This window comes from Lagopus muta, chromosome 3 (assembly GCF_023343835.1).
Source record: "Lagopus muta isolate bLagMut1 chromosome 3, bLagMut1 primary, whole genome shotgun sequence".
In the NCBI taxonomy this organism is placed as follows: Eukaryota; Metazoa; Chordata; class Aves; order Galliformes; family Phasianidae; genus Lagopus; species Lagopus muta.
In genome coordinates this window covers 30816240-30844058 of record NC_064435.1, presented here as the reverse complement: position 1 = coordinate 30844058, position 27819 = coordinate 30816240, and the positions used below count along the sequence as shown (strand labels likewise).

General features: G+C 36.5%; 1 protein-coding gene across 1 annotated transcript; it reads left to right on the top strand.

Moving 5' to 3' along the window:
* The first annotated feature begins 109 nt into the window (after positions 1-109).
* Positions 110-27463, top strand: PI15 (peptidase inhibitor 15). The gene is made up of 6 exons (XM_048938655.1): positions 110-316; positions 838-1179; positions 17748-17866; positions 18367-18499; positions 18649-18764; positions 21625-27463. Exons 2-6 carry the CDS (start codon positions 907-909, stop codon positions 21758-21760), a joined length of 777 nt encoding a protein of 258 aa, XP_048794612.1. The 5' UTR covers positions 110-316; positions 838-906; the 3' UTR covers positions 21761-27463.
* Positions 27464-27819: the final 356 nt, after the last annotated feature.

The window sequence follows — 27819 nt, the reverse complement described above, 5'->3', positions numbered from 1 at the left end:
TGTGACTGGATATCCAAACCACCTACACTAGGGAGATGCCACCCAATCGCTGTGTGCATGCTCCGGAGAACTCCTCCCCTCTGCCTCTGGCTCAGTGCAGACCTTCAGAGGAGCTGCCTGTTGTGGAGCATGCACTGTAACATATAAAAGCTGTTAGCAGTTCCTGTGGCCAGAAAGCTTCACAACCAGCAGAGTTTTGTTCTTTGGGAGTTTGTAATAAGAGGCACTCCTTCACAAAGGTCCATATCATCACATAGGAGAGTGTTATACATACTGGGAGAACAATAGAGTGTATTCATTGTGGTATAATCCAGAGGTAAGCTATTCAACTCAATAAGCTTGCTTTGCATGCAGTTTTATTAATGCTCACTACACTTTGCTGTAGTTAAGATGTAAATGCTGTTTCTGTGCTTTTTGTGTGTTCTTTTGCCTCTTAGTTTGTCTGTATGACACTGTCAGAGCAATCCATGCATACAGTACAGGCACAACCTGGGATGGATGTTTTATTTTCAGTGCATAACATTTGTTAAGCTTTCTTGAAGTCTCCCCATTAAGAATTTATAGTGTGGTTTATGGACTGTCACGATTTCAGGAATATGACTAGCTCTGATCATGTTATTCAGAGTCCAATGATGTTTAATTTGCTGTTTGGAGTAAAAGGGCATTATCATTTAATGATAATATGTTACTGAAAGTTGCTCAGCAGCCCATATTCTGACTGGATTGTTTTTATAGCTGAACTGACAGACAGAATCGTTCTGACCACAGCCTGCCAATTCGCTTTGTCCCACTGTCCAGATGTACAGAATCACATCTTTGACATCTTCTCTTCTACAGATCTGTTTTCTACTGCCCTGACTTAAAGCAGAGAACCTCTGTGGCCTATCTTTCTGCTTTGGCCCCAAGATGACAGTAATAGCTGCAATCAGTTGTGCTTTCTTATTTTCCATTCTGTGCGAAACAAGTGCATTAGTGTTACCCAACTCCACTGACCTACTCCTGTCAAACAATAATTTCACTGACATTGAGACGGCTTTGGCAGCTCATCTGGACTCAGCAAAAATTCCCAAAGCCAGGCGGAAGCGCTACATTTCACAGAATGACATGATTGCCATTCTTGATTATCATAATCAAGTAAGAGGCAAAGTATTCCCACCTGCTTCCAACATGGAATACATGGTAAGTGAACTTTGTTTACTTCAGAATAAAACAAACTCTAAGGCACTGATTTCATTTTATTAAGTGAGTTACGGAGATTTAATTAGGCAGACTAACAATTTTGAACTCTTACTGCTTACTAAATTTTTCTTTCCTTGCATCTTTTGAAGTTGAACTAACTTTAGAATTTAGCAAAAGCTAATACTGAACTGTGAACCTCTTCCTAGCCCTGTTGAATTTTCATTTCCATAAGTAGTTCTCATGAAGCTTCTGAGACCTCAAGTAATGAAGTTGTGAATTAACTGCTTGTTGGCATCAAGAGTGGTACATGATCATAACATATACGTGGTCCAACATTATCGTGACGTGACATCACATGTGTTATAAGTAGTAACCGCTAGCTCTCCCACTGCTTTGGTGGAGCACACTGGAATTCATTGCCTTGGTGTATGCAAAAAGGTAGCCAATGAGCACTTCCAGTTTCTATCACAAACAGTACTTTCAGACACAATATGGTGAAGCTACTCTTGCAAAGCAATTCATCTAATGCACTATGTTCATCATGCTCATGTATTTTACCTACTGCATGTTATTTGCATAAGCCTAATATTAATATTTTTCCATTAGGTATAATGCTTATTTTAGATGTGTTTCTAACATGTAGAATTTAATACGTTTGAAATGTTATGTTTGTGACAGGCACCTTTTCTCTTTATGGGCGAATAATACATTGTATGAATTATCTGTTCCTTCAGATATGCTCTAAGTTACTCATCCACTGTGATTTCATACATGGCAGTAATAACTGAAGCAACATGTTTGCCATTTCATGTTCCAGCATTCAGTGTGCATACTCTAGAGTTCTGAAGTTAAACATAGGTTTGCCAAGCAAAAAGTATTTTGCCTTCTCAGGTCTTCACACTGTCTTGAAAGCACAGACAAGTTGTGTCAGCACCATATCTGCCTAAAGCCATAGAGCACCTCAGATGACAACAGATGGTTAACAGGTTTGAGAAGATATAACGCTATCAGCATGACATAATGACAGAATAGTAATAATAGCAACTTCTTTTTATCAACTAATGACTAACAGTTTGAACATGTGTCTATCACAGATGTTACCTACATTTGAATTTGTTCATATAATCTGTTCATATAATTCAAACGGCACCTTAAAATGCTGATTGCACTCAAAACACTGCAGGATGTAGTTCTGTAACCATATCATAGTCTGAGTTTGAAGTTTGTTAAGTAGAAGGGTTAGAGACAGAAAAAATAGAGAGGTCAGAAGTCAAGCTCAGTCATCATTTTTATTGCTGAGCCCTCCGTTGACATTTCCTTTGATTCTGCATAAATAAACTTTGTTGTAATGTCTGAGGGAATGTCAGCCTACCATGCCCTTCCTTGGCTTGTGTCTTTCAGAAATGTGCTCCTACAGTTTGCTTAAGTGAAGACAGCACCTTGTTACACTCCCAAGAGTTTTAGAAGTGCAGTGTTCTTAGCCTGCACAGTAAAAAAGAAATTTAAACAGAAAGAAAGCTTCCTTGATTAAATCTATAGTTAATGCACACAAATGTAGAAAATTGCCAAGGTTTCACCTATTTTGCTTGGGTATTCTGTTGCAGCTTTGCTCTGCCACGGTACTGTGCAAAGTTAGATACAGAATCAAGGCTAAGGTCATGCTCCTAACCACTTAGGTGTTATTCTTTTCCTTGTCCTTACTATTGCTTTTGCAAGTACCAACCATCTATGGGATGTTCTTGTGTTCCTGGCACCATCAGCCCCATTGATGGTCACAAAGGAAAATTCTAAGGCTTTGTTTCACCTTTGGTTTCACAATAGTATGTTACTTCATGCAGCATCCTTCAGAGTACACCACAATTTACTTAGGTAATGATCTAGAATGCAATTCCAGTGTGGATCTCCAGATGGCAGCTAACCTTGGCTAGATTCGCTTTTATAATTTAATCAATATTTGTCTGCATCTTGTAACTTTACAGATTGAAAAACCCGGTGGGCAATATCACACATAGGTGTCTCTGCCATCTGGTTTGTAATGACAGCTGCTTCTATTTAACTTGTTGGCTTTTGTGGCTGCAAAAAAATTTTGGTGGTTAGGTCTTGGAGATGGCATGGCATTATAAGACTACCAAGCCTGGGGAGCCATCTCAGTAAAGAGACTATTATTAGACTATTAGAACGTGCTCAGTTCATTCTTTAGTCTCCAATTTCAGTGTATGGCACAGTTTCTGTTTTGTCTTATGAGAGCATAAGGTTAGTGGTATTTAATATAAAAGAGGCTGTGCCACTCAGTACTAATTTCTATAAATAACAACCATATTTTCATTACCCAGACAACACATGCTGTGCTGAAAATTGTCACAGTGTGTGTTCCTGTCCTGAACACTACAGAAGAGTGAAGTGACAGTGATGAAAGTGGCCTCTCCCATTCAACTAACAGTGATGAAAAATGATGTCATGTTTTAGAGGGCTGGAAGTACCTGTAAAATGCAGTAGACTCTGGAAAATTCTTTTAAGTATACTGAAGTTGAGGTGGACTCTGCAGTTCAGAAACACATACAGAAATGTTTTCTATACTTTTCTTTGATCAAAGTCATAGCATATTTTGGTTTCTTCAGTTTTCTTAATTGTTAGGAACTCTTTTTCTCTGATGAATGATTTCATTCTCACTTTTATATATATCAGTTTTCTTGTTTTCTTCATCCATAAGAGCATAAGATTTAGCAGCATAGTTATGGATAGTTTGAAGTCCTTGGGCATTATTCTGTCTGCCCATATTGTCTTGAATATTGTGTGCTACAGGACAATTGATGGGATGCCATAAAAAATGGCTTTAAGCACACCCATTAGGCAAGACAAATTTGGACAAACATAGAAGTAAGAGAAGAGAGGGAGCATTTCACTTCTGTGTGGGAGAGGTGGATGTGAATGCTGCTCCAGCATGCTCCTGTATGCAGTTACTGATGAAAGTAGCCAACTGGAGAGTCAAAAGTAATTATGAGAGGCATTCTTCAATTGCTGGTCCCTAGTGAAAGAAACAGGCATGTTTTAAGGCTGGATATTCAGGACTAGATGTGGCTCTGGGCATCCTGATCAAGTGGTTGGTGGCTCTGCTCACAGCGGGTGAGTTGAAACTAGATGATCTTTGAGGTCCTTTTCAACCCAAACCATTTTATGATTCTATGGTTTTAGGCACTATGGGTCAATAAGACTTTGGGTAACATTTCTCTTGGGATGTTACCACTCACTGAGTCACATTTTTAAGTAAGTCCTTTTATTTCTGATGCTGGTAGTACTGTGTCTTCAGTTTGCAGTTTTTCAGCAAGTACCAGTCTAGACTAAGTGAGTGGGGAAAAGAAAGAAAACAAAAAAGGAAATGTGAACTTCCAAATTTATGATGTTAAAGTAATCACCTCTGATTTTTAGTATTGGTCTTTTCTATATTCTTCATTTCTCCTTATCCTAAGAATGTCATTCTGCAGTCTTTTCTTGTGCTCTTAAGGCTAATGCAGAAAGAAGTCCAACACAAGCCTTTAGATCTGGCATATGTCAGAGGACAGTCATCCACTCAGTTTTACATAGTTTTTCTGGAGGAAGAAGAAACATTCCATAAAACTCATGGTTCAGGAAAGCAAGGAATTGTCTTCAGTTCTTTTGTGTGAATGGTATGTCAATCTGCAAATCCAGGGGAAGTCTGTGGACAAGCTATCACTTTCTCTGAATGCTAACTCTGTGGTATAGAGACCTGTGTTGCCTTCCTGGAACATTTCTGGTGCTTAGTAGGCCAGTGAAGGTTTACAGTATGTTGTTAGATGAAATTTGAGTTTTATAAAACATATCATTCAATATACATTGCTACTATCTGTGGACTCTCAGTACATGCAGTAAATAAATATTTGTGCTCATTTCCACTTGAGGCTAGTTTTTTTAAAAGGCAGTGTGCTCTTTTGATGTAATCCAAGTTCCTGTATGCATGCAAAACCTGCTGTGAACAGATGCTTGTGTATGTGCATGCTTCTTACATTTTCACATGCACCATGCAGAAACAGTGAATCTGATAAAACTCCCCTTAAGATGGGAAAATCTAGTCTAGGTAAGAGTAATTTAAATTGAGCTGAAAGCCTTACTGAAAGACAAGCTGTGAGTAGTTCACTGCTGACTTAAAAAGCCTTTCATTTGAAATTCTGCAAGGATGAGTCCCAAGCCCAGTACTGATCAACACAGTCATTAATACACCAGCAGCAGTATGCCAGAACTACAATAGATGGGGCCAAATTATACACTCAAAACATGAAGATAGTTTGTGGAATGCTGTCTGAAGAATTTTAAGGAGTAGAGAAATATTCTAGGTAAACTTGAGCCTGCTTCTGTCTGGAAGATGGTCTGATAGGGTTTCAGATCCTTTTTGTTCAGTGATTGCATACGTACTTCTTTATATTTGGGAAAAACATGCCCCTTAGTGAATGTGTCATTTTGTAGAACTTAAAGTAGTAACAGATTCCCAGACTGGCCAGAAACAAATCGGTTGTTTCATGGCAACCATAAGACAGTTTCTCATGAACTGGTGGCAGAGGAGTTGGAAGGGAATGGAGAATGAGGGAATGAGTTCATTCATCTTCTAGTAAATCTCATATGAAATAATGTGATAAAATGGACAAAGGTAATGAGAAGTTTTTTCTAAACTAAAAGTAATTTGGCAACTGCCCACAGCAGGAGGATTGTATCTAGATGATCATTAAGGTCCCTTCCAACCTAGGACAGTTGTGTTCCAAAAGAAATTCCTACAGTCCTGTGCTCTAAGACAAAGTCACAGGGGAAGTCTGATTATTCATTAATGCCCAGGAGTGATTCTCTTTGTTGAATGATGAATTTGGAGACATTGTTTCCTGTCACAAAGATTTGCAGGCAATAATCAGAAGTCAGTTCTGAGAAGCAAGAAAATAGTCCACTTAATGGTCATTGACAGAAATAGCTTCATAACTATTTCACTCCTAAATGTGAAAGTTTTCACAATATTTTCTTGCTGTCAAAGTGATCTTAAAAAATGTTCCATCGATTTGCTTTAGATAACAGGTAAGACGAACAGAAGAAGTGTTTTCTAACTACTTCACATTTTCCAAAGTTTTATTTAATATCTGAACACCTTTCACATGGACATGGAAAAAGTGAGTTAATTTGTTTTCATCTTAAATTCAAATACATTTCTGATGAATGAACTTCTCAACTTGTTTGCTTGTTTTTTCTATTGTCAATTCTTACAAACCATTCTAAATCTTGAAGGACATTTTGTTCTTGAGTTGTTTGCCCTGGCTCATCTACATTGTCCCACTGAAACCATTCATGTTTATGAGGACTGCAGGACTAGTTCCTTCAAGATTTATGTCTGTTGAGTTGGATAGAATCTCTTAATTCATATAGTTTATCCCCACCCCTTTGCAGGGCTTCCTTCTGCATTAAATACATATGGTTTTCATCTTGTCTACTCCTGAACACATATAGTGACGCTGTCTCAGTCACATCTCTTGGCAACTATTTTACCTTAGGAATAGAAATGATTTCCAAATGTCGAACCTAAGTACTTCCCTCCAAAATTCAGATAATTAATCTTTTACATGTCCAGTATAATTTCCTTCCTTGCTTAATTTCAAATATTATTCTTCATATATTTACTGCCAGTTTTCTTGGCATTACTTAAATTGTATGTATATTCCATGCTCATGTCTTCTGCATATTGGCACAAATTAGTGTTGCACTCCAATTGCAGCTCTCGTATTATATCAGTGTCAAAGCAGGTTAGACATGTATTTAAGTATGCATGTTTAAAGATATAAATGACATAATGCAATGAAGAATTAACCCTTCAAGTAACTGTTCCCTTAGTCCTATGTATGCAGTGAAGGTTGAAACAATGAGTCAAGGTACAAAGATCTTAACTTGCCATCATCATGCACAAAGTAAATCTAAGTACAGTTTACTTCAATTCTCTGGGAAGAGAAGCACATAGGAGCTTGGAGCTTCCCTGGTGTTATTCACCTATCCCAGTTTTCCATAGCTTTTAGTTTGCTCTATGCTGGAGATTCACATATGAGATTAATATGATTGGGGTACAATAGGAAAATATACTCATTGGCTCCAGTTTTTCCCTCCTACCCCTTGTGCTTATGTTTAAACAGCTGAGTATGTTCCTTCTGTTTGGAAACAACGAACAGGAGCGTCTGAAGATCATGAGTGCTATGAATATGATCCTTTCCAAAAAATTAAAAGAAAGCAAAAAGTGTTGAGGTGATCCTCATGATTACAGTAAGGAGTTTCTGTCTGACAACTTTGAAAGGACACAATCATTTTACACCATTCCTTGATTTTTCTCACAGCAGTTAAGCATGGTAACTGAAAATGAGTTGAAAGAATGCAAGAGTAGCTGAACTTGGATTTCTACTAATTTCGGTAAAATAGAGTTACCAAGCTTGTTTCTGTCTGTCAGGTGAGTTTCTCCACTTACCTGTTTCTTACAGCACTGCTGTCAACAATGCAACACTGCTCTACTCAGTGCTTATCAGTGAGGCACAGGATGCTGCTGATTTTTCTAGCAGACTTCCAACAACAGGAGTCTAGGAGCCAAAGTTTAGTCTCAGTAACTAAACTAGGGTTCCTCTATGGTAAGTAAAACCAAGACTGATGCTAGCTGCATGACTTACAAAAACCACAAGTTGTATTCAGTGTGAATGAACAGATGACCTGCTTTAAGAGATGAACAGAATGGATTTTTCCTGGAAAGCAATTCTTGAAATATCTGAAGAACTTTCCCAAAAATGATACTGTCATTGCAATAAATATCGCAATAAGAAATGGCTGTGTTAAATTTGTTTTGCTATGAGATCTCCTTTCCAAAATTTTATGTGTATTTTAAAACACAGATCTCCTGATGGTGCCTTAAAACAGAATATTTACATTATTTAAATTTAGTATTAGCAGAAAGCCTTCTAGGAGTTTAAGCAAACAAAAAACAACCTAGTAATGACAGAAAAGCAGTCTGCCCAGTGCCCTCAGAATTAGACATTCCTTTATTATTAAATGTAGCACCTCTTGAACTTTTTGGCTAAAAAGAGAGACAGGGCATTTTTCATGAAAATCTTGATCCAAAATACACAGTGCTTTGTTTCGCACATGAATGGATAAGATAGTAGCCTTAAACCTCTCAACATTTTAATCCTCCTTCTGTATCTGAAAAGATCTGAGGAAGAGCCTATGCTATCCAGGCCTATGGAAATGTGTATCATAAAGTCAGCAAAAGATGGAAACTCTGGGATAACCACTTGCTTTTGGGCAGAGAGAATGATCTTCACCAAAGGTATCTGCATCTGCAAATGAATTTACAGGTGCCCTGAGGTCTGTTTTAACTCAAGTAAGACAGGACTGCTCTTCCATTTCTGTCTGTACGACATTATCTATTAGTCTGTTTAAATAAAGATTTTTAAATTGAACATTCTTATTAGAATAAAGAACTATTGTTCTTTTTCTTTATCCTGCAGAAAGAAGAAGCTATTTGTTTTCCTCTGTGTCACACTGCCATATCTTTCAGTTACAACTACTTAGGAAATAAGTATTAACTTTGAAAATTTCTAAAGGAATTAAGGAACATTTTTGTTTAATGAAAACATCCATTACTTACTAATACTTTTGTAACAAAAAGTAGAAAATGTAGATATGTTTCATAGAGAAAAGAAAAAACGCACTATATAACACATTTTGTATTTACATTTTCTGGTTTTGAAAGAAGGCGATCTATACTGATCATAAAAGTCAGACACCTTCCTCTTCAGACTTATGAAAAATTGTCAGGGTGACATGGAACTGGACAGTTTGGCCCTTTTTGTTACCAATTCTGAGATAAGCTCTTGCCAACTAAAATGTGCCTTGCAGTAGGTTAGGAAAGCACTAAATATTTTAAGATATGTAGTTATGATATTTAACTTTTCCAAAAGCTAAACAAATAATAGCATATCAAGGAAGCTTAATGTTATTAAATTTGACAGCCTACCAATTTTCTTTGTTTCTTATTGTTTAAAGGCCTTGTGCCAAACATGAAAAGAAATGTGGGCAACATTTAGGAGAAACAAATTGGCTATTAGAATGGTTGAGCCTCAAATAATAGGAGTTTGAATTTAGACCAAATAGACACCCAGAAATACAAACTTCTATGTAAAATACAGACTTGGATTTTCATATGAAAAGAATTTCTGGCAGCGAGTTTTCTTGGACTTCTGTCTAGTGATGCCCTCAGCACTGTAAGTCAGACTTTCTAATACTGAGCCCTTCAGAAGTGTGAATCAGATGTTTGGAGGTTTGTTTATATGAGAGCAAATTGACTGTGAAACATTGCATAATTTTACTTTGAGATGCAGTGGAGTATTGGACAAGCAGCTTAATGTATTAACCCTGCATGTATTTGCAAAAGAAGTACAGATCTGCAGTTTTTATTGAGACTTCTTTCCTCTAGAGGATAGACTTTGGGATTTTTCTGTGTAAACTTTCTAATTAGTATCTAATCTGTTTGGGAACATGAAGATTTGCACATGAAGTAGGCACCAATTACAGCATGCACAGTAAAATACCTAACAGGTGGCAGCTGACAGCAAAAAGTATTCGTATTCTTAGAGAGAGTGCCTAGAGTCCAAATGATCTCAGAGCCCAAATAAATACATAAAGTTTGCCAAATCTGTCTATAAATTCCAGTGACCTCATTTTTTCATCACACAGTATGTATTGAAAAAAGCAAGGGCAAAAAGACAAGTCTCTTTCAGCCACTTTGCTGAAAACGCAAGCAGGCAGAGGGACTGGTGGTTTTCTTATTAAGCTTTATGCCAGATTAAGGGTACTGAATGTGGTAAGAGGTCCTACATAAAGCCTCTGGACCTTAAAAAGCAGAGATAGGAAGAAGCTGTGCTAGGGAATTCTGCATGCTATGTACGCTGTTCTGGGATTTCTGAGAAATGGGTACTGCATGTGTGAGCAGTACAGTCAGTGTAAGGCTGCATGGCTGAATGACCCATAAGGACAAGGTCTGTGTATCTGGAGGGGTAGCAGCCTACATCTGCTAATCCTCTCTGGGATTTGAACCAGCAGCTGTGAAGTGCAGCTGCACAGATGGACTGGTTATGTCAGATTTCATCCTTCAGTTTCCCAACATTTTTGTTTTGTTTTGTTTTCATAGGAAGAAATCATTTTAATTGAGGTTTTCTTCTTTTCTACTTTTTCCCATTCTGGAAGTAAGTGCTGCTGATCTTCAGCTGGAAAAAAAACAACAACAACAACAACAACAAAAGGCATAGGGATAATGAAGAATAAAATCAGAACTCTGATCTAGAAAGGTTATTTTTTTGACTGATTGCTTCTAGAAGAAGGTCCTACTGGCCACCTTTTTGAGGTGCGTAGGAACTGGTATGGATTTGTTTCTGCTATTGGTACCAAATACCAATCTGAAGAACTAATACGAGTCCACAGTAAGCACATAATAGTGACAAATAAGATGACAAAACTGACCAAAAAGATCATACTTTCTATTACTATTACTACTAAATATAAACTACTGTTGCCATACAGCTGTATTGAGATTGCATATCACAACTTTTCGTCTGCATTTTTATCATGCAATTGCTGTCAACAAATTGCTGTACAAAAACTTTTAAATAGAAGAGTGTGTAAAAAATTGACCTATTCAGTCCGGATTTGCACTACGTCTTGAATCTGGAAGTTGTCACTCTAACTGGGCAACTGGTGGCTGCAGGCTTGACACATCACAGTTGACTTGGCAGTAGGACTAGCTGTCCTTGCCTGATGGGTGCTCTGGAGGATTCTTAGGACTGTGAGTTACTGGGGTATGTATGCTTTGCATAAAGAACTTTCTTTGCCACTGAGAAATATGCAGACTGTTGTACTAGTTGATATGTTACATGAAAAAAGCCAACACAAAATACCAACACAACAAAATCCACAGTTAAGTACTGAGGGTTGCTGCTGGTATTCAACATTTAGAACAAGTGAGAGGAGCTTCTTTACTACCAGCAATAAATCTGAGTTGGGGTATTTTAAGGATTATGATGACAGCAAAGGAATGGAAACAGTTCTGTTCTGCTTGAATGTGTTAAAATGATCATGAACAGAACCCCAGCTTAAAAACTTATCTTTATGAATTCCCCAGCTAACTCATCTCTACCAGCTATGCAGTATCTCTGCTGGCAAACCATAATGTTCCTACTTCTCTTTTTTTTTCCCCCTGTTTTATTTGTGACAATGAAAGCTGCAAAGAGTTCTTCAAAAATAAAATAATAAATACAGTTTATTCACAGATAAAGAAATGAGAAAAATAGTACAGTGTATCAGTAAAAATATTCTTCTCAATTTCTTTCTAGATCACAAATTCTTGTGACACATTGCCAAAAGTAACAATTTTAAAATATTCACACAGAAGAAGAGATCTTATTAACATTTATTTTGGTAATGATGTCTTACATACAACAAGACATGTAAAAGTATAACCATAGTAAGATATTTCTCCTGATGTCAGTGGGAATTTGCACTGTAAAGTACAGTATCCTATTGCCTTGGGAAGAAAACAAGAATGCTTAGCTCTGGAATTTAAGATATCAGCAAAAGTTAAATTGAAACTATTTCAGCTTTCTCATGTAAGTCATCTTTTGCTAACTGGTCATCCCCGTCCCAATAACATTTGCATAATGAATAAATTGACTACCAAAGGATAGGTTGATTTTTTTATCACTGTCTGTATTCACTAAGAATAATGAATTTTAAATCTCTCTTCTTTCTAATTTTTAACTTCAAGAACTTACAAATGGGTATGATATGACTGTATCAGTCATATTTTCTCAGGTGTGGCATCTCCACCTTTACAGGTGGAGATTTACCTTTACAGCTCTAAAGGTATTATTAGTGTAATTACCTGTTTTACTTGGGATCTCAAGTACTTACTCAGATCTTTTTTTGTCTACCTGTAAGAACACTGAAATAAACATTTTATCTGCATGTACTGTATTTTTATTTTTGAAGTAATGAGTTATTACGGAATGTAACATCATTCTGAGGGCAAGTATCTGAAGTAAAGGGCTGACAGATCTTGGTTAGTGGCTTGGAAGAAGCCACTAACTGCTTTCTGAGAAAAAAGAAAATCAAAGCATGTTTTGCTCTGATAGGTACATGGAAACTGAAAAACATGATTCTTCCTTTTTATTCTTGACAATGTTGAAGAGTTACAATAGAAACAGGTACATATTTTGATATTTATAGAGTAGCAATCTTTTGCTTTCTTTTTCTATTGCAAAGCTATGAAATGCTTGTGTTTGAACCATTATACTAAGGTTGCTTAAAGAAAGTATGCGACCCAGTCATGAGCTCTACAGATATCTAGAGGTCCTGAATCAGACCTTATACAAGATAAAGTTTTAATTTGCTAACCTGCATAGAATTGCACAATACAAATATGTGAAGCCACACTACAAGGACTCGAACCTTCCGTACAGCAGAACCAAGTGGTGCTCCAGGAAAAAAATAAAGTCCTTAGTATGGTCTGGCATGAATCATTTTGCCCATAGGTAGTCATATCTACAGTGGAGGTAACACCACCATCCCCCCTTCCCTCATTTAAATAAACATACAGATCCAAAATTCCACACTCCCTTAATACCGTAAAAATGTTGAGACTTCTTTTTGCTGTCACTGAGAGGAAGCTTCAGACAATGATAATGCTGCTTTGGGTCCCTACTCTCTTTAAGTTAGTATAATTTAACCATGAATTCATATATTCATCCTTCACAAATATTCTCATGTTTGCTAATAAATTTGCTCTACTGTACTTACAACTATGAATCTTGTTACTTTTCAAGTAAAACTGTATTAATCAATCAAGAAGATTGATGTTTATTCTTGAAAAATGACCACAGAATGAAAGTTTCCAGTGCAACAGTATATTTACAGTAATTCAACAGTCTGTTAGAAAATTTGCAATATGAATAAATGATACTCATTAACAGAACTCCGTTTAACCTGTTTCACACATACATAGTCATTGTGTTCTGTTCACAAATAACAGAGTGAAGTTGCTGCCTGAACTACGTGTTGCTTTCCATTTTAGTTCCCATTCTGCTGCAAAAATTGTCCCCCTAACATGTGTCAAACAGGGTCAAAAGACAAAGCTTCTTCATTCAAACTGTAGACATTGTTTTCAAGTTCAGTTCAGTTATGTAATGGTAATGCACAACATTCCTCAAATAAAAGCATAGCCAGGTACTCTTCTATAAATGTTGTGGAAAGATCTTTGTAATACTGTAGTTTTTTTTTTCTTTTTTCTTCAACATAATGTTTCTTCATCATAATTTTATTACCTAAGAGGACAATGGTGATTGGAACCTTATGGTATTAAAAAATATTCCAACAAAGAACAAAAGAGCATCTCTATCCCCTGTATGTATGTAGTATGCAAGAATGACAAAAACAGCAAACAGCTACAGAAAGGCAGGTAGGTATGACCATGACATTACAAGGTTTCCTCTAAGGAAAGAAGCTCCCTCTGTGGGCTTACAAGAAATTCTACAATAATTTATTTTACTGTTTTATAGAGTGAGCAGAAATCAACAATCTCAGATGAAATTCTGGCCTTGCTGACAAAATTCCCACTGTTAAAACTTAGATTTTATTCCTGATGCTCAACAAGCATGTGCTGTTCGAGTGCACAGAAACACCACAACAACTTCACAGAGTCTTGAAAAGTGTTCTCGGGTATTGAAATGTCCCATATCCTAGCATTGGCCTCTCACCTATATTCAATCTGCTTGAAAAATTTCAAGTGAAGTGTAATTTTTAAGAGTTGTTTAGCAGGGAGTTGTGTAAAGAGCACAGTCGGACAGCTTTCTAGGAAAATAATCTTTGGCTGAGGAAAGAAAAATAGTTTGGTCAAAGGATGTTGACTTCAAGTTGCCAGTGGAAGTGTGGTAAGATGCTTTTAATCCTCACAGCTCAGTTAAACCCAGTTGAAGGTGGAGAGGATTTTCATGATGAACAAGATTAGTGGTCTGGATAGTTTGGAGGGGATCTATATGTTGGATCACAGGAAGATAACTGCTCCCCCAAGCACTAAGGACCTAGCATACAAAAGTTTGCTATCCCCAGGGGAGCAAATGAGCAAAGTCTGATCCTGTGTATTTGCATGATTAGTTTATGAGGATGAGTCACCTCCTCAGATCTCGACTCACTGTGTATGCAAATCTTTCTTTCTTTTGCAGTTTTCCTTTCATGTTAGGCACGTTTCTCTGCTGTGTTTAATAAAATGATTATAAATAGATTGACCATCATTACAGAGTTGACAGTTTTGTTTATCACAATTTTAAACTTCTTTGTTAATTTCTTTGAACTTTTCAGTTTCTCTCCATAAAGAAACTACCCCTCATGTTACTTCATTTTCTACTTTCATGATACTTTTCTAGTTCTGTTATCTTTTTTTTTCTCTTTGTTTGTGTGTACAGCACTGAAGCCTCATGGGTTCGTAAAGCCTTAAATCAGTTTGCCATGGTCTCCTACACAGCCAAAACAGGGAACTGATCTGAGATAAAAATTAAAACAAGTTTTGACTCAGAATCAAACTTATTTGGAAAGACTGCAGTGACAGTACAGTGTCTTGCAGTTTAGAACATTTAAGGTCATTCTGAGATGATAATTTTTTCTGCTTCAGCCTAAAATTAATTATTTTTCTTTTCTTGTGAAGAGGAACAAGAACTAATCCTAGATGGACTGATACAATCACTTTACTTCTAGAAAAAAAAAAAGATCATGGTGAAGTGCACTTCCCTCTCTCATGAAATACAAATGATTACCCGGCAGGAGAGGACTCTGTACAGAGGTATTTCATCAACCTGTTAATTAAGTAGTGGAAGGAATTAAAAGATACTGCAGATGCTTGCTCTCCCTCTCATTCAGAGGTTATGTACACTTTCTTGTTCTCTCTATCTCCCTTCTTTGCCAAAAATTTTGTATGTCCAGAGAGTGGTCAAGAGTGAGTCAAGATAATGGCAAGCAGAGTGAACTATATACCCAGTAATGTTTACCTGCCAACCTGACACTTTTAACTGAGTTTGAAGCAATCCCCTACAACTTTCCCAATCTGATGTTGCTAATGATTCCTGAGAAACAGAAAATGAAGCTAAAGAAAGTAGACTACCAATGTTCTCACTGTCCAAGAGGGAAACATGCCCAGTTTAGAAAGGGCATTAATGGTGAAAACTCAATCCAGTCTCAGCAGTTCTTTGTAACAAGTAACACACTACTTTGCAAGGCAATTTAGTATGCAAAAATATGCTGAGTGAAAATCAGGAGCTTGATGCTATTTGTGCAAATACAGTACACATTTGAATTATTGTGGGACTGCAGCCAGGTCACTTGGGAGCAAGTACGCAAACCTCATGTTCAGCCTCCTGGCAGAGAGCACTCATGCCAGAAGCATGATTAATCCCAGTAAAGGAGGGTGTTTATGGGGTGTCACAATACTGGCTGAGCTGCCCCTTATGGATGCACACCAGGCAGCTGTGTTTGGACCCACACACTGGGTTCATGTGCTTCTCCATTCCCCCAGGCCTGGCAGGCTCCAAGCACTGTCTGTTGCCCTGGCCTGTCAGGCGTGCTTCCCACACACAGTTTTATGATGGTGCCTGCTGTTGCCTCCTCTTTCAGCCCTCTTTTTGATACCACTGATAAACTGCAGAGATTATAAAGGGTTATTTGTGTACTGCTTGCATGCAGATAATTGGCTTAATAACAGGAATAGAAATCAGAACAAGTATCTGCATACAGTTTTCTTCGTCTTGGACCCTGGAGCATTTTTTAGGTTTTTGACAGTGCCAAAGCAACTCCAGGTCCCTCCTTATGTATGCTAGCGCTCCAGCTTAGCTTTCTTTTCTTGAGTTATAGGCTTATCTCTAACTCCTCCAAGAAACTCCCTTCATTTTTCAGAGATGAAGTCAAAGGACTGTCTGGCTTAAGACTGTTCCTTTTTAGTATGTTTCTTCCTGATTCTGTTCTATTTTGTCTATTTTTTTGCTTTGACTTCATTCTGGCACCTTTGACGAACAGGTGTATAGTTAACCTTCTCTGCTTTAAGCTCCATCCATCTTACTTTCACTAAAATGATTCAACTTGAATGGAAGATCATTTCCATTAAAGATTTATATTTATACCTGTTGTGCTTCTTCAGTTTTAATTCAGGAAATACCTCAACTGCTCTATGTTAGGAAAGGTTTATTACTGTTTGCTTAGAGAAATTTCACAAATTACAAGCAGTCAGGGGCATGAATTTCTGTCCTAGTCCATGTCCTAGTCTGTGATCAGTCCTTTCATTCTGGAGTCTTGGGAGCTTAAAACTATGAGTTCATTGTTTTGGAAATCTGTATTAGTTCATAGTACAGAAAATATTTGTATTGTGGGACACCTGATCCTTTGATAAGTTTATTGCTGACTTTTCTTCTTATTTCATACCTTACAGAGCATAGTCTTTATTTTGTAGCTGCTTAAGATTTACAAGTTTAGCTTTGTATTTAAAAAGATGCAATGGGTTAAGAAATTTGACTACATTTTGGTCTTTCTTTCTATATGCAATTCACTAAAACTCAATTCACACACCAAAACAGTTCATATGCGGTTTTCAAAATTCATATCTAATTTTAGGATCTAAGGCCTACTTGGATATCACTTAAACACTCAGAGCCTAGGATTTGTGTAACTTTGTTTAACTGTGTAACTATTCTCTTCATCTGTAGCTCCAGCAGTGCATCAAGTTATAACTAAGCACCTGAGTGAGCAAGCATCAGTGCATAAAAGAGTGTTAAAGTTCACTCATCGTGTTCTTATCTTTGGAGTAGAACTTGAGAAAGTGAATCAGCTTTTACAAACCTCTGATCTTTGTAACCCAGTTAAATAGCAATGTCAGCTCCTATGTAGAAGATGGTGATGAAACTGATTCTACACCTGGAAACTATTCATTTCTTTGTTTTTGTGGAAACCCTTTTCTCGACTTTCTGACCTCAGATAGGAAAACCTGCCACACATACTCTCTCTGGCTACTCCTGAAATCTTATTTCAAAAATATCGGGGTTTTGCGAGGTATGTAATACCTGTGGTGAACTTTATTCCTTTGCTTTAGCCTTCCATTTGGGCCCCATCCAGTGTTTCATTCCTCTCCACACATGGATCTCATTAACATAGAAGGGAAAATGGTAGGAGAATGCCTTTTCAAGGGTTTTTCCTGATACAAAGAAGGGACATGAATATAGGCCTTCCTTTGATGATGTGGGCAAGGATTCTCCCCAAATTTGGGGCAGATGTTGCCTGTATGTGCTGATTGCTGATCCATGATTGTCTGTATTTGAGAGGTCTTTGCCTTGGTAAAAAATCTTAAATCTTTTATGTGTATTTGTGACTTAAGATATTCTCACATTCTTGTAATTATTGCTTTTTTTTTTTCTTTCTTTTTGTTCTCCCCCCCCCATGCTAATGGTGCTTTATTTTGTCAGGTTTGGGATGAAACTCTAGCCAAATCTGCAGAGGCTTGGGCTGCTACGTGCATTTGGGACCATGGACCTTCCTACTTACTGAGATTCTTGGGCCAGAACCTGTCTGTAAGAACTGGAAGGTAGGCGGATATCCTCCAGAAGAATTATTTTGTCAGTCTTTGTACAGCCTTTGAGATTCAAATCTTAGGTTGATGCAAGAAACATTTAGTGTTCTAGCAATAACTGATATCCATCTATTGTTTACAAAGATTTTTGTTTGACCTGAGTAGTTTCTTATAATAGAATGATAAAATCATAGAATCATTAAGGTCGGAAAAGAGCTCTAAGACCATCTAGTCCAACCATCCACCTACCACCAATCTTGCCTACTAAGCCACGTCACTTAGTTTCCCATCTACATGTTTCTTAAACACCTCCAGGGTTGGTGACTCAGCCTATCCCATTCCAGTGCCTTACCACTCTTTTGGAGAAGTTTTTTCCAATATCCAACCTTAATGCTATGCCCATAGTGATGTACTGAGAAATGTGTTTTTAGGCGTCTTGAATCACAGCAATGATAAGCAGAAAATTCCAAAATATCTGAAGTGATATATTCCCTTCTGTCTTTAAAAAAACGTAGGTATCGATCTATTCTCCAGTTGGTAAAGCCGTGGTACGATGAAGTGAAGGATTATGCTTTTCCTTATCCTCAGGACTGCAACCCCAGGTGCCCCATGCGATGCTATGGACCCATGTGCACCCATTACACACAGGTTATATACATTGCATTCTTCTATTCAAAATCTACTGTCCAAAGCTTGGCTTTTCTGTGATTTATTTATAGCTATTTTTCATATAAATGTGTATATATAAATATATTTCTTTTTAATTTGGACTTCACCAATAATGAATATTTATTCAGATGGTTTGGGCCACTTCCAATCGTATAGGCTGCGCAATCCACACATGCCACAATATGAACGTCTGGGGATCTGTTTGGCGACGAGCTGTTTACTTGGTATGCAACTATGCCCCAAAGTGAGTTACTTTCTTTTCATATTGTTTATTTTTATACTGCTTGCATGTTTGGATCCTCTCTTATGCTTACACCCTTTTCTGCATCTTGACCTTTATTTGTGCTTTTTCTGCATGCTGCTCATTCATGCTGACATCATATCTGAATATATTGCACATGCTTGACTTTAGTATACAGAAGAAAAAAGAAATCCCTTGATGTGTTTGGAATGAAACGAAAAAGATATTTTCTATTGTTATTTCTTTGTCCTCCTCCTATGTGTTGGATCTGCTTTAGTTTTAGCTCCTTATTACTTCAATCTGTTATGTATACTCATGGTGAACTAGACTTCCTCAGATAAGCTACTACACTGTAGGTAAGACTGAACAAAGTCTTACTTTGCCAAAACTGTTGCCCACAATTACCTTTTCTTATCACCATGCTGCTTAAGGGCAGCCCAAGCATAGATTTCTTATAAAATCCTTTTACCTAAGCCCAGTGTAGTCCCTTTACCAAAGTTTAGTGTCTGCAAATATCATCTTGCCTTCCAAATTTGAGTCCATTAGAGTATGCATCACACACAACTATGGATAGCCTTTATATCAGACACCTGTGTAGTGACCTATGTAAAACTGAAATATAGAAATGATTTTTCACTCGATGTTCCCCTAGGAAACAACTTAAACTCATGTCTAAGTGCAAAATGAACCAATAAATTGTGAATCTGGGAGAGCTTTGACTTGAGCTCTGGTTTGGACCAGTTCTTCAAAAGCATTATGGACAGTGTAAATGGCTGATTTCTCTGACTGTGTAGCATTAGGTAGAGCCATAGTTCCATATAGAAAGCCAAGTGTAATTAATTGAGCACATCATCTACAAAATTTTGGTTCAGACTCAGGTCCATATGTGGTAAAGTTTATGCATAAGTATGTTGCCATTGTAGCTGTTACATGTGTAAAATATTTCTTTCAAGATTTTAAAGATTTCTCAACATGAAAGAAGCTAAGATTTAGTAAAAAAATGACAAAAAAAACCCAGCACCCTTTTATTTTGGAAATTAAGATGTCTTCATACATTTATCTTTAATAGGAAAGACTGGTAAGAACTGAATGTGAGGGGTATCAGGCAGAAAAAAAACTGAACCTGATGTTTAGCTCCATAACCTGGAAAAAATGAAATCAGATTTTATAAAAGAAAGCTAACTACTATTTCTATCTTCTCAGCCTAAAAATCCCAGTGTATTTCTCAAAAGGCAAAGAAAAGCGTGGAGTTACAAGCTTTTTCTCTGGAGGAGATTTTTAGCAGATCTTTGTTTCTTAGGTAGTAGGATCAGGATTTTCATACCTACTTTATGCACAGTCGAAAACAAAGGATACTGAAAAGGATACTGAATAAATTTGTCTAATTTAAGGTTATATTCTTAATTCTTAAGAATTAATAAATATTAGTTTAAGGACAGTGGACTTAATGTCCTCGGGAAGACATGCAGAAGTCTCTGTTAATCAGTAAAGGCTCTGTCCCTCTGAATACGTCAGAAGCTTTTCTAAAGCAGAAGAGGCTGAATATTACAGCCTTCTAAGTTACTAGAATTGGAATCTGGAAAAGATTTGGGATTTAGAATTCCAATAATTTTCTCTAATACTAAGTCATAATGCTGAAAAATATATGTGTTTCTGAAATTAGAAGAAAAAAGGTTTACGAGGATAATTACACGGTTTACAAAGGTCCTGCACCTAGTTAACTAATATGAACTCATAAAAATCAGTTGTGCATTGTACAGAAAATGAAATAGAAATCATTTTTCAGAAAACCTCTTCCTGGATTTCCATATCTGTTATCAAACTAAATGTATTTCCTGAGCACTCAGTCTGCTGTACCCATTTGGAACAGAAGTAGGAATGAGCAAATTATTTGAGAGATTCCTGCTTTCTTCCAAGGTACAAACCAGACCAGGGCTTTTGATCCAGTGTTATTGGCTGGAAGGTGGAGAATGAGAAAATGTTTTATAAATAATTTCATTACTCAGTGCTATAACACATCACATGCAAACTAGGAAAGATCTCTGTTGAGTGAAGTGTAACAGTTAAACGGAAACCTAATTTTAACTTTCTGCTGACATCACAATCATTGCACATATCTCTATAAGTCTGGAGATTTATATAAGCACCTAAAAGTCTGGGTAGGTTTTTCAGACATACCTAGATTTTTCAGTTACCATTTTTACCCTTTCTTCCTTATGGCTCTCTCACAAACAGTACATCTCTATTCACCAAATGGGAGTCCTTAACTTCCCATTAATACTTGAAATCACTAAAAATGCCGACATAAAGTTATTTCTATTACACTGCAGTAATTAATACTTTTCATCTTCTCTTTGCCTCCAACTGTGAATTCAACCTCAGATCAATGCGGATCCAGGGCAGTGAAACCTGATACTGATTCACTCAGTTCATCTTTCCACCTGTGAACAATAAGCTTTTAGATAACTGCCAGACAAAATATTCTCAAGGAAAATGTTGCCATCTGTACTTGTGTTGTTTATTTCCCTCAAAGTCTTCTGGTTGAATAGCTGGAATATCCCAGTCCTGGAGATTCACAAGTCACTTGTTCGTCGTGTATTCACTGCAGACATATAAAGGATATGGGACAGACCACTGGTCTGGGACAATATGGTCATCCTGCTTGTCTTTTTTAAATCAGTAGATTGATGTTTGCCAGTAACCTCCAGAAATATATTAATGCATGTTTTCAGTAATGGTAAATTTATGAGATATCACTAAAAACATTCACTTAATCACCCAGAAGATACCATTAATGAATATTTTTTCCTCCATTCTCAAAATGCTAAGTATTCTGTTTTCTTTTTCTAATTTTATTTTTCAGGGGAAACTGGATTGGAGAGGCACCATATAAAGTAGGAGTCCCATGTTCTGCTTGCCCTCCAAGCTATGGAGGTTCTTGTACCGACAATCTTTGTTTCCCAGGAGTAACATCAAACTACTTATATTGGTTTAAATAAGTTAGTGTTTACATTATTTTTAAAAAACTTGGATGAGTAACAAGAAGCTTGTATATTGAATTTTGCACATATTTTATATAGAGAGATATTGTAATAATACTCCAATGTTTTCTTTTTGTATGCTTTTGTATAATTAGCTTCCAAAGTATAGTGTAATTAGTTGTTAACTCTTCGGGATTTATGACTCACATTAGCCCTTTTAGATTAATATTCTGTAAAGAGGAGCAAACTCATTTTCACTTTAGCAAGTGTAGCTTCCTGAAAATAAGGTTTATTAAAAGCACATGAAAAGGTACTGTCAATTTATACCTAAAATATGCTGTCCTTTAAAAAATTATATATTTTGAAAGAGAAGGATCATTGTTTAATACTGTGCTTTAAAAACGGAGACATGTAAAGCAATAATTCTTTGTCACACTGCTAGTGGTTCCCCCCATTTATACCTGTGCTTTCATCTGCAGCGTCAGTGGGACTGTGCAGAGGAAAACATATCTGCAAGAGAAACTGCAGGATATTACCTACCTCATGCACAACATTAATTCATTTATGGTGTTTCAAGAATTCAGCACACGGCTGCTGCTATCATCAATGATGCCTGTGTGCAGACAAAAAATTTAGAATAAGAAACCATGTGGGCCAAGATGCAGTGGCTGTCAATCATGTGCCTAAAACCTGATGTAGATAGAAAGCTACATCATTTTGTATATACTGATGTAATCAACACAGCCAAACTTTGTATTGCTGTGTTTCTGAGCACAGTCATGGAGGTATAAATGTGCTTTGTCACAATATATTTTTTCCTGTTCTGGAAGTAAAGAAATTAATTGATACAAAGCAATGCATATCAGTAAATGACATACATACGACGTCTTTCAAACTACTATCTTACCAGTATATCTGCTGTTCCCCTGACTGAATCTCATCCACTTGAAATTTTCAAGAATTCGGGCCTAAACTAGGTAAGAGGATTTCCAAGTAAAATATTAAAAATTCATCAGGCAACTTTAACACCTTATTTCTTCATACAGATTAGCAGTGAAGATTCCAAATTTCTAAAGCAATGAACAATGTCCTTTAAAATATATTTCACTATTTCCCGAAAGTATCTGTATGAGATATTAAAAGACAAATTATTCATATCTTTCCTATCAAAATCTGAACTGAATGCATAGTGTATACTCTGAGAGTACATTTCAAGCTAGGATATTGCACAATTATTTTTCTTCAAAACCAGATTGTAGAAAGAAAGAAATCCAGTATCTATCACAACTATTACATTATTGAAATAGCCTAGAGTTTTGTCGTTATATTACAATCCTTTTGAGGGTGTTTGTCTGAGACAGTCTGTCATCCAGTGAAGTACCATGGTGGTGCTATATAAAAAAGTTGGAATTGTTCACATTAGCTATTCTTTTTATGCATCAGGACACATGTGGAGGGACTGAACTGTACAGCTTGCTAAATATAACAGCCCCTCTTCATTTGTCCTCAGAGAATATCAGCAACTGATCTGTGACTGTTCAGATATTTCTGGTTAATGACGTTCCTCCATGTGACTGGAAAATAGCTAGATAAGTACATTGTCTTAAATGCTGTCCGTGTTTTGAAGGAACAAAATTTGTAATATTCTACCTTTATCCACACAATTACAATGTATATGGTTTTCCTTCTGGTTTCAAGGGATTCTGGGTTCAGAAGTGCGAGATCAGTCAAATACTTTGACTAAAATTCTGTTTTGGAAGTGAAATATAACCATGTACACATGTACTTATGTATACTTACTTATGTACATACAGAAGGAACTTTATGAGACAAAACTACCAGGTGGGTCACCAGCCCTCAGCTAGCACAGTACTTGACAAAGATGCATGAGACAGATACATTTTTGGTTCAAATTAGAATTCTTCTCAAGAAGTAAAGACAGCACAACTAAAACAGTGCACTTGGACATTTTCATGTAAAAAATACAAGACAGGAAGCAGAGCATAAGCAAAAGTTCAGGTTACACCATGGAACCTATAGCAGAAGGTGTATTGACAAATGACTATGCACTTTGGAACTTGCAACTTGTATGTTATATGGTACACTTTCCAAACAGGACTAGGCATTGTAAATTAATTTATAATTCTGTAATTCAGCTGAAATTATTATAACGGGTATATATGTTATTGTATCTGTTACTTTTTAAGTTGCTACAAATACCTTAATTTTGTGAAATATCTTGTTTTTTGTGGATATAGAAAACTTTGCTTTTAACAAACAGGTATGCAGGTGTTCCACAACATCCCATAATGGTGCTAGGAATTAACTACTCACACTGCAATTGTTAACAGCAAAAAATGACCTGGGAATAAGCTATTTCATACGAGCAGCTCCTGATAAAACCAGCCACTAGCACTCAAGTATTAGCTGAATATTTTGAATGGAGATGACTGCAGTGAATCAGGTGTTTGATTATGATGCAAAATTTGTCCTTCCACTTTATTTTATAAGTAGTTTACAGAAAGCCTTTCTGTATTCCTAGCTGAATCTCCCCATTTTCTATCGTATCTTTGTCTTGGGTTGGATAATGACAATGTCAGGAAAGATCTACTTTGATTGCCAGCATCACAGTTGCCTGACTGATTACCTGGCACAAAGTGGAGCTGGAAAAAAAAAGTACTGAAATGTGCTAAGACTTCAGATGTCTTTAGCAGTGTGTCTGCTATGATATGAATTGAGGAAAGCTCTAGATGAGTTCAAGGTTACACTGAGACAAACTAACCCCATTTGCTATTCTCACAGCATATTTGCACTTCTTCCAAGCAGAGTAGTGTGCCTTTAAAAACAGTCTGGCTGTTGGAGAAATTAGCTCAGACTTTTGTTCTGTTCTAAATACAAAATTATGAAAGTATACACAAACTAGAATAAGGTTAAAATATTTATTCTCAAAATACTGTGAGAGGTAGAAGAGTAAAAATGGGGTAGTGGATATCATGAACTACTGAGTGCAGCTTTTTATATGATTATATTCCTTGTGATATTTTTTGCCTCATTTAAACATCTGAGATGATGGGTAGCAATTGATACCTTCTGGTGCTAACCTATATATTCTGGTGCTGAAGTAATACATTATTTTTGTGGAAAAGTAGATTTACTTCTAATATTACCATATACACTCCAGTGTTTCTGAGATCTTTTCCCACTAAGCACATAATTAACCAGTGGGATGGATTTGCTTTCAAAGTTCCTTTCTATGGTTGTTTCAGGTTCTAATGAGAATTTTATAAGCATCAGAGAGGGAAATGTATTCCCGTTCAAAACCAAAACAAACAGCATTCTCTTCTCATCACAATGAGGTGCCTGAGGGAAAAAATATGGAGAGAGTAAGACCTCTGACAGCTATGATTTCAGAATGATGCTGAGCAGATTTGAGTGACTTGAGATTTGAGGAGACCCAACTCCTCTCTCTGGGGTAATTAATGACTTCAGAAAATTCAAGCTTGACCTTGCACACTTAGCCTTGAGAAACTGTGTGTTCCTCTTCTCTGAGATCAGTTTGTTCCCCTCTGAATTTGAGATGAGCTGGATCAGGTCTCAGTGAAGACTGTGGGAGGCTTTTGCAAGAGTGAGAAAATCTGGTTCCATCTGCAAATATCAAAATGAGACTGTAAGAGCTACCCCTTATAAACACTGGGATAAACCACAGCAATCTGAAGGAGGAAATTTCCCCACAGAAAAAGTGCTCTATACCACAATTAGGATCTAACAGAAATCATACCAAATGTGTACATAGGGGGATAGATAGGTAAATGAATGTATTTATATATTACCTTCAGGGATCCAGTTACAAGCATGAATGCCCTCTTGTGGTTTAGAATGCTAATATATATTTGTTTGATTTTGTCTTACTCCAAAAAGGGTTAGGGTTTAAAAAAAAAAACACAATAATATATATTTTGTTTGATTGTTGCTTTCCTTTTTAAGTTTATGGCCTTGATTTTAAAGATGTGTGACTTTGTCCATTTGCTTTGAAAAAAGAGGTCTATCATATAAATTCTCCAGTTCTCATCTTTATGTCATTTGTAAATACAGTAGTGAATCAAAATTGCACTGGCTTTTGCTTGCCTACCATACAATGTTCTAAGAGTATAAGGTAAGATAGAGCTATTCAGATGTCTGACAAATTTTTAGCTGCACTACTTCAAACACAGTTCAGAAAATGTAGAGGGTGGGCAGCAGCCTTAATCAGATTCTAAATTCTAGTGATCCTTAACAAAAGTTCCAAATTACAGTGACATTTTTCCCTAGTTGTTAAATTTTCAAGAAAAAAAAAGCAACATGATTTTTTCTTCAAGAATGAAATAATCTCATAGAATTTGAGCACACAGTATTCTGATGTGCTTTTTAGAATGATGCAAAATAGAGAATTCTTGTGCTCTTTCCACTCAAACTCAACCACAGTTGGTTTGACGGTCACAAAGAACACAAACTTTCTCATTTGGATTAATAAGGAGAACATTAAATCTCTAACAGTAATGATCTGAAATAACCACAGACTTCTCAGACTGCTTTGTTTCACTGGAAAATAAAGCAAAAAGCAAGAAAACATAAGAACAGCCCACCTACTTAATTCAAGACAGAAGAAAAGAATCATTACTAATGGTAATTTCAAGATTTTCTTGCTTTGTGACATTCAGTTACTGAGTTTCTCTAAGATATACTTGTTTTCTGTTAGAGGAGGAGCTTTTGTTCATGTTACAAGGGAATGCAGTTTAAAATTAGGCATAAGGTGTAATAGTTACCCCATTCTGCTGCGCTCACCTGATTGCGAAGTGTGAGAATACCAGACTGAGATTTTTGTGGTGGTTCACTATTATCTTCTGCTGCCAAGATTGAAAATTCAGAGTGAAAGAGATTTTACTATACTTTAATCATTTGCAGTCTTATCATTTGACCATCAGTCAGAAAATTCTTTTAAAATCCCTTGTACTGACAATCCCTATAAATTATTCTTGGGATATTTTGGCCAGCAGGAGAAGAGAGGGAACGTCTCTTATTATGGTTATATGTTTAGCACACAGACCATCCTTCGAAGGACTCAGCTGTTTATCATGCTGCAAACTCATCATAGCTTCAGTCATCATGTAAGTAAGGAATCATCTTAGATGATAGTAAAAAAACCTGTTCCTTAAGAGTGAATGGTAATATTGGAATCTAATAACTCTGAGGAGTTAAACATCTTGTTTCACATAGGGTGCTCTTAAGAAATCAAAATGGTGCTTAAAGGCAGGGTTCATTTAACAAACAAACCATTTACAGTTGCTTTTCTACTTCTATCTGCACGGAGGACGGAAGATTTTTCTGAGGACTGGAAATGCTGAGGATTTGAAAATGATGACATTTCTATGCTCTCTATGTGAACCCAAGCCAAAAACATGTTAAGTATTTATACAGTAAAATATCCTTTTCTCCCTCTAGTTATATATTGTCATCATTTCTAGTTTAGATTTTTTTATTTTTATTACTGAGTGGGTGGGATTGCATCTGTTTTTTCAGAGAAGAAAGCTTGTTTTGTTACACATCTTACAGTGAATGTATCAGTATAATATTTTTTTCATACTGTCATAAGATGCTATATACATGTTATATCTGAGATATAAATTTGTATCCCTGTTTCAATTTTTGATGCTATGAATCTAGCATCAAAATGATGCTATGAAACTAAAGAAATGTACATCATTTTGTTCGATTTTGTAACATCTATTCATTTAAATAAATAAGTAAAATGATTAGTATTTACACTTAATGTTCTTTGGAGGCATTGTTTGTTGTTTCTTTTGTTGATTTCCTTCCTGGAGAAGATAAGTTTTCGGGGAGCTGGTAAAAGATGCATCTGAACTGTGTTTAAATTCAGTTTGAGTACATCTGTATCTGTGTATGCATACATGCACTTGAGCTCTGACACTTACTTTAAATCTGTCTTTTAGTCTCCAAAATGTTGACATTTAACAGGCAGCATTGAACGTCTGAACTACCCACTAGAGTTTGTGGTCAGGGGATGATTTCTTACGTGCTTC

Bases quoted from the DNA above. Each gene is read 5' to 3' on its own strand.
- PI15 (XM_048938655.1), top strand. From the start codon at position 907: ATGACAGTAATAGCTGCAATCAGTTGTGCTTTCTTATTTTCCATTCTG. The intron at 17,867-18,366 runs GTAGGCGGATAT...AAAAAAACGTAG, and splicing joins CTGTCTGTAAGAACTGGAAG to GTATCGATCTATTCTCCAGT. The intron at 18,500-18,648 runs GTTATATACATT...ATATTTATTCAG, and splicing joins TGTGCACCCATTACACACAG to ATGGTTTGGGCCACTTCCAA.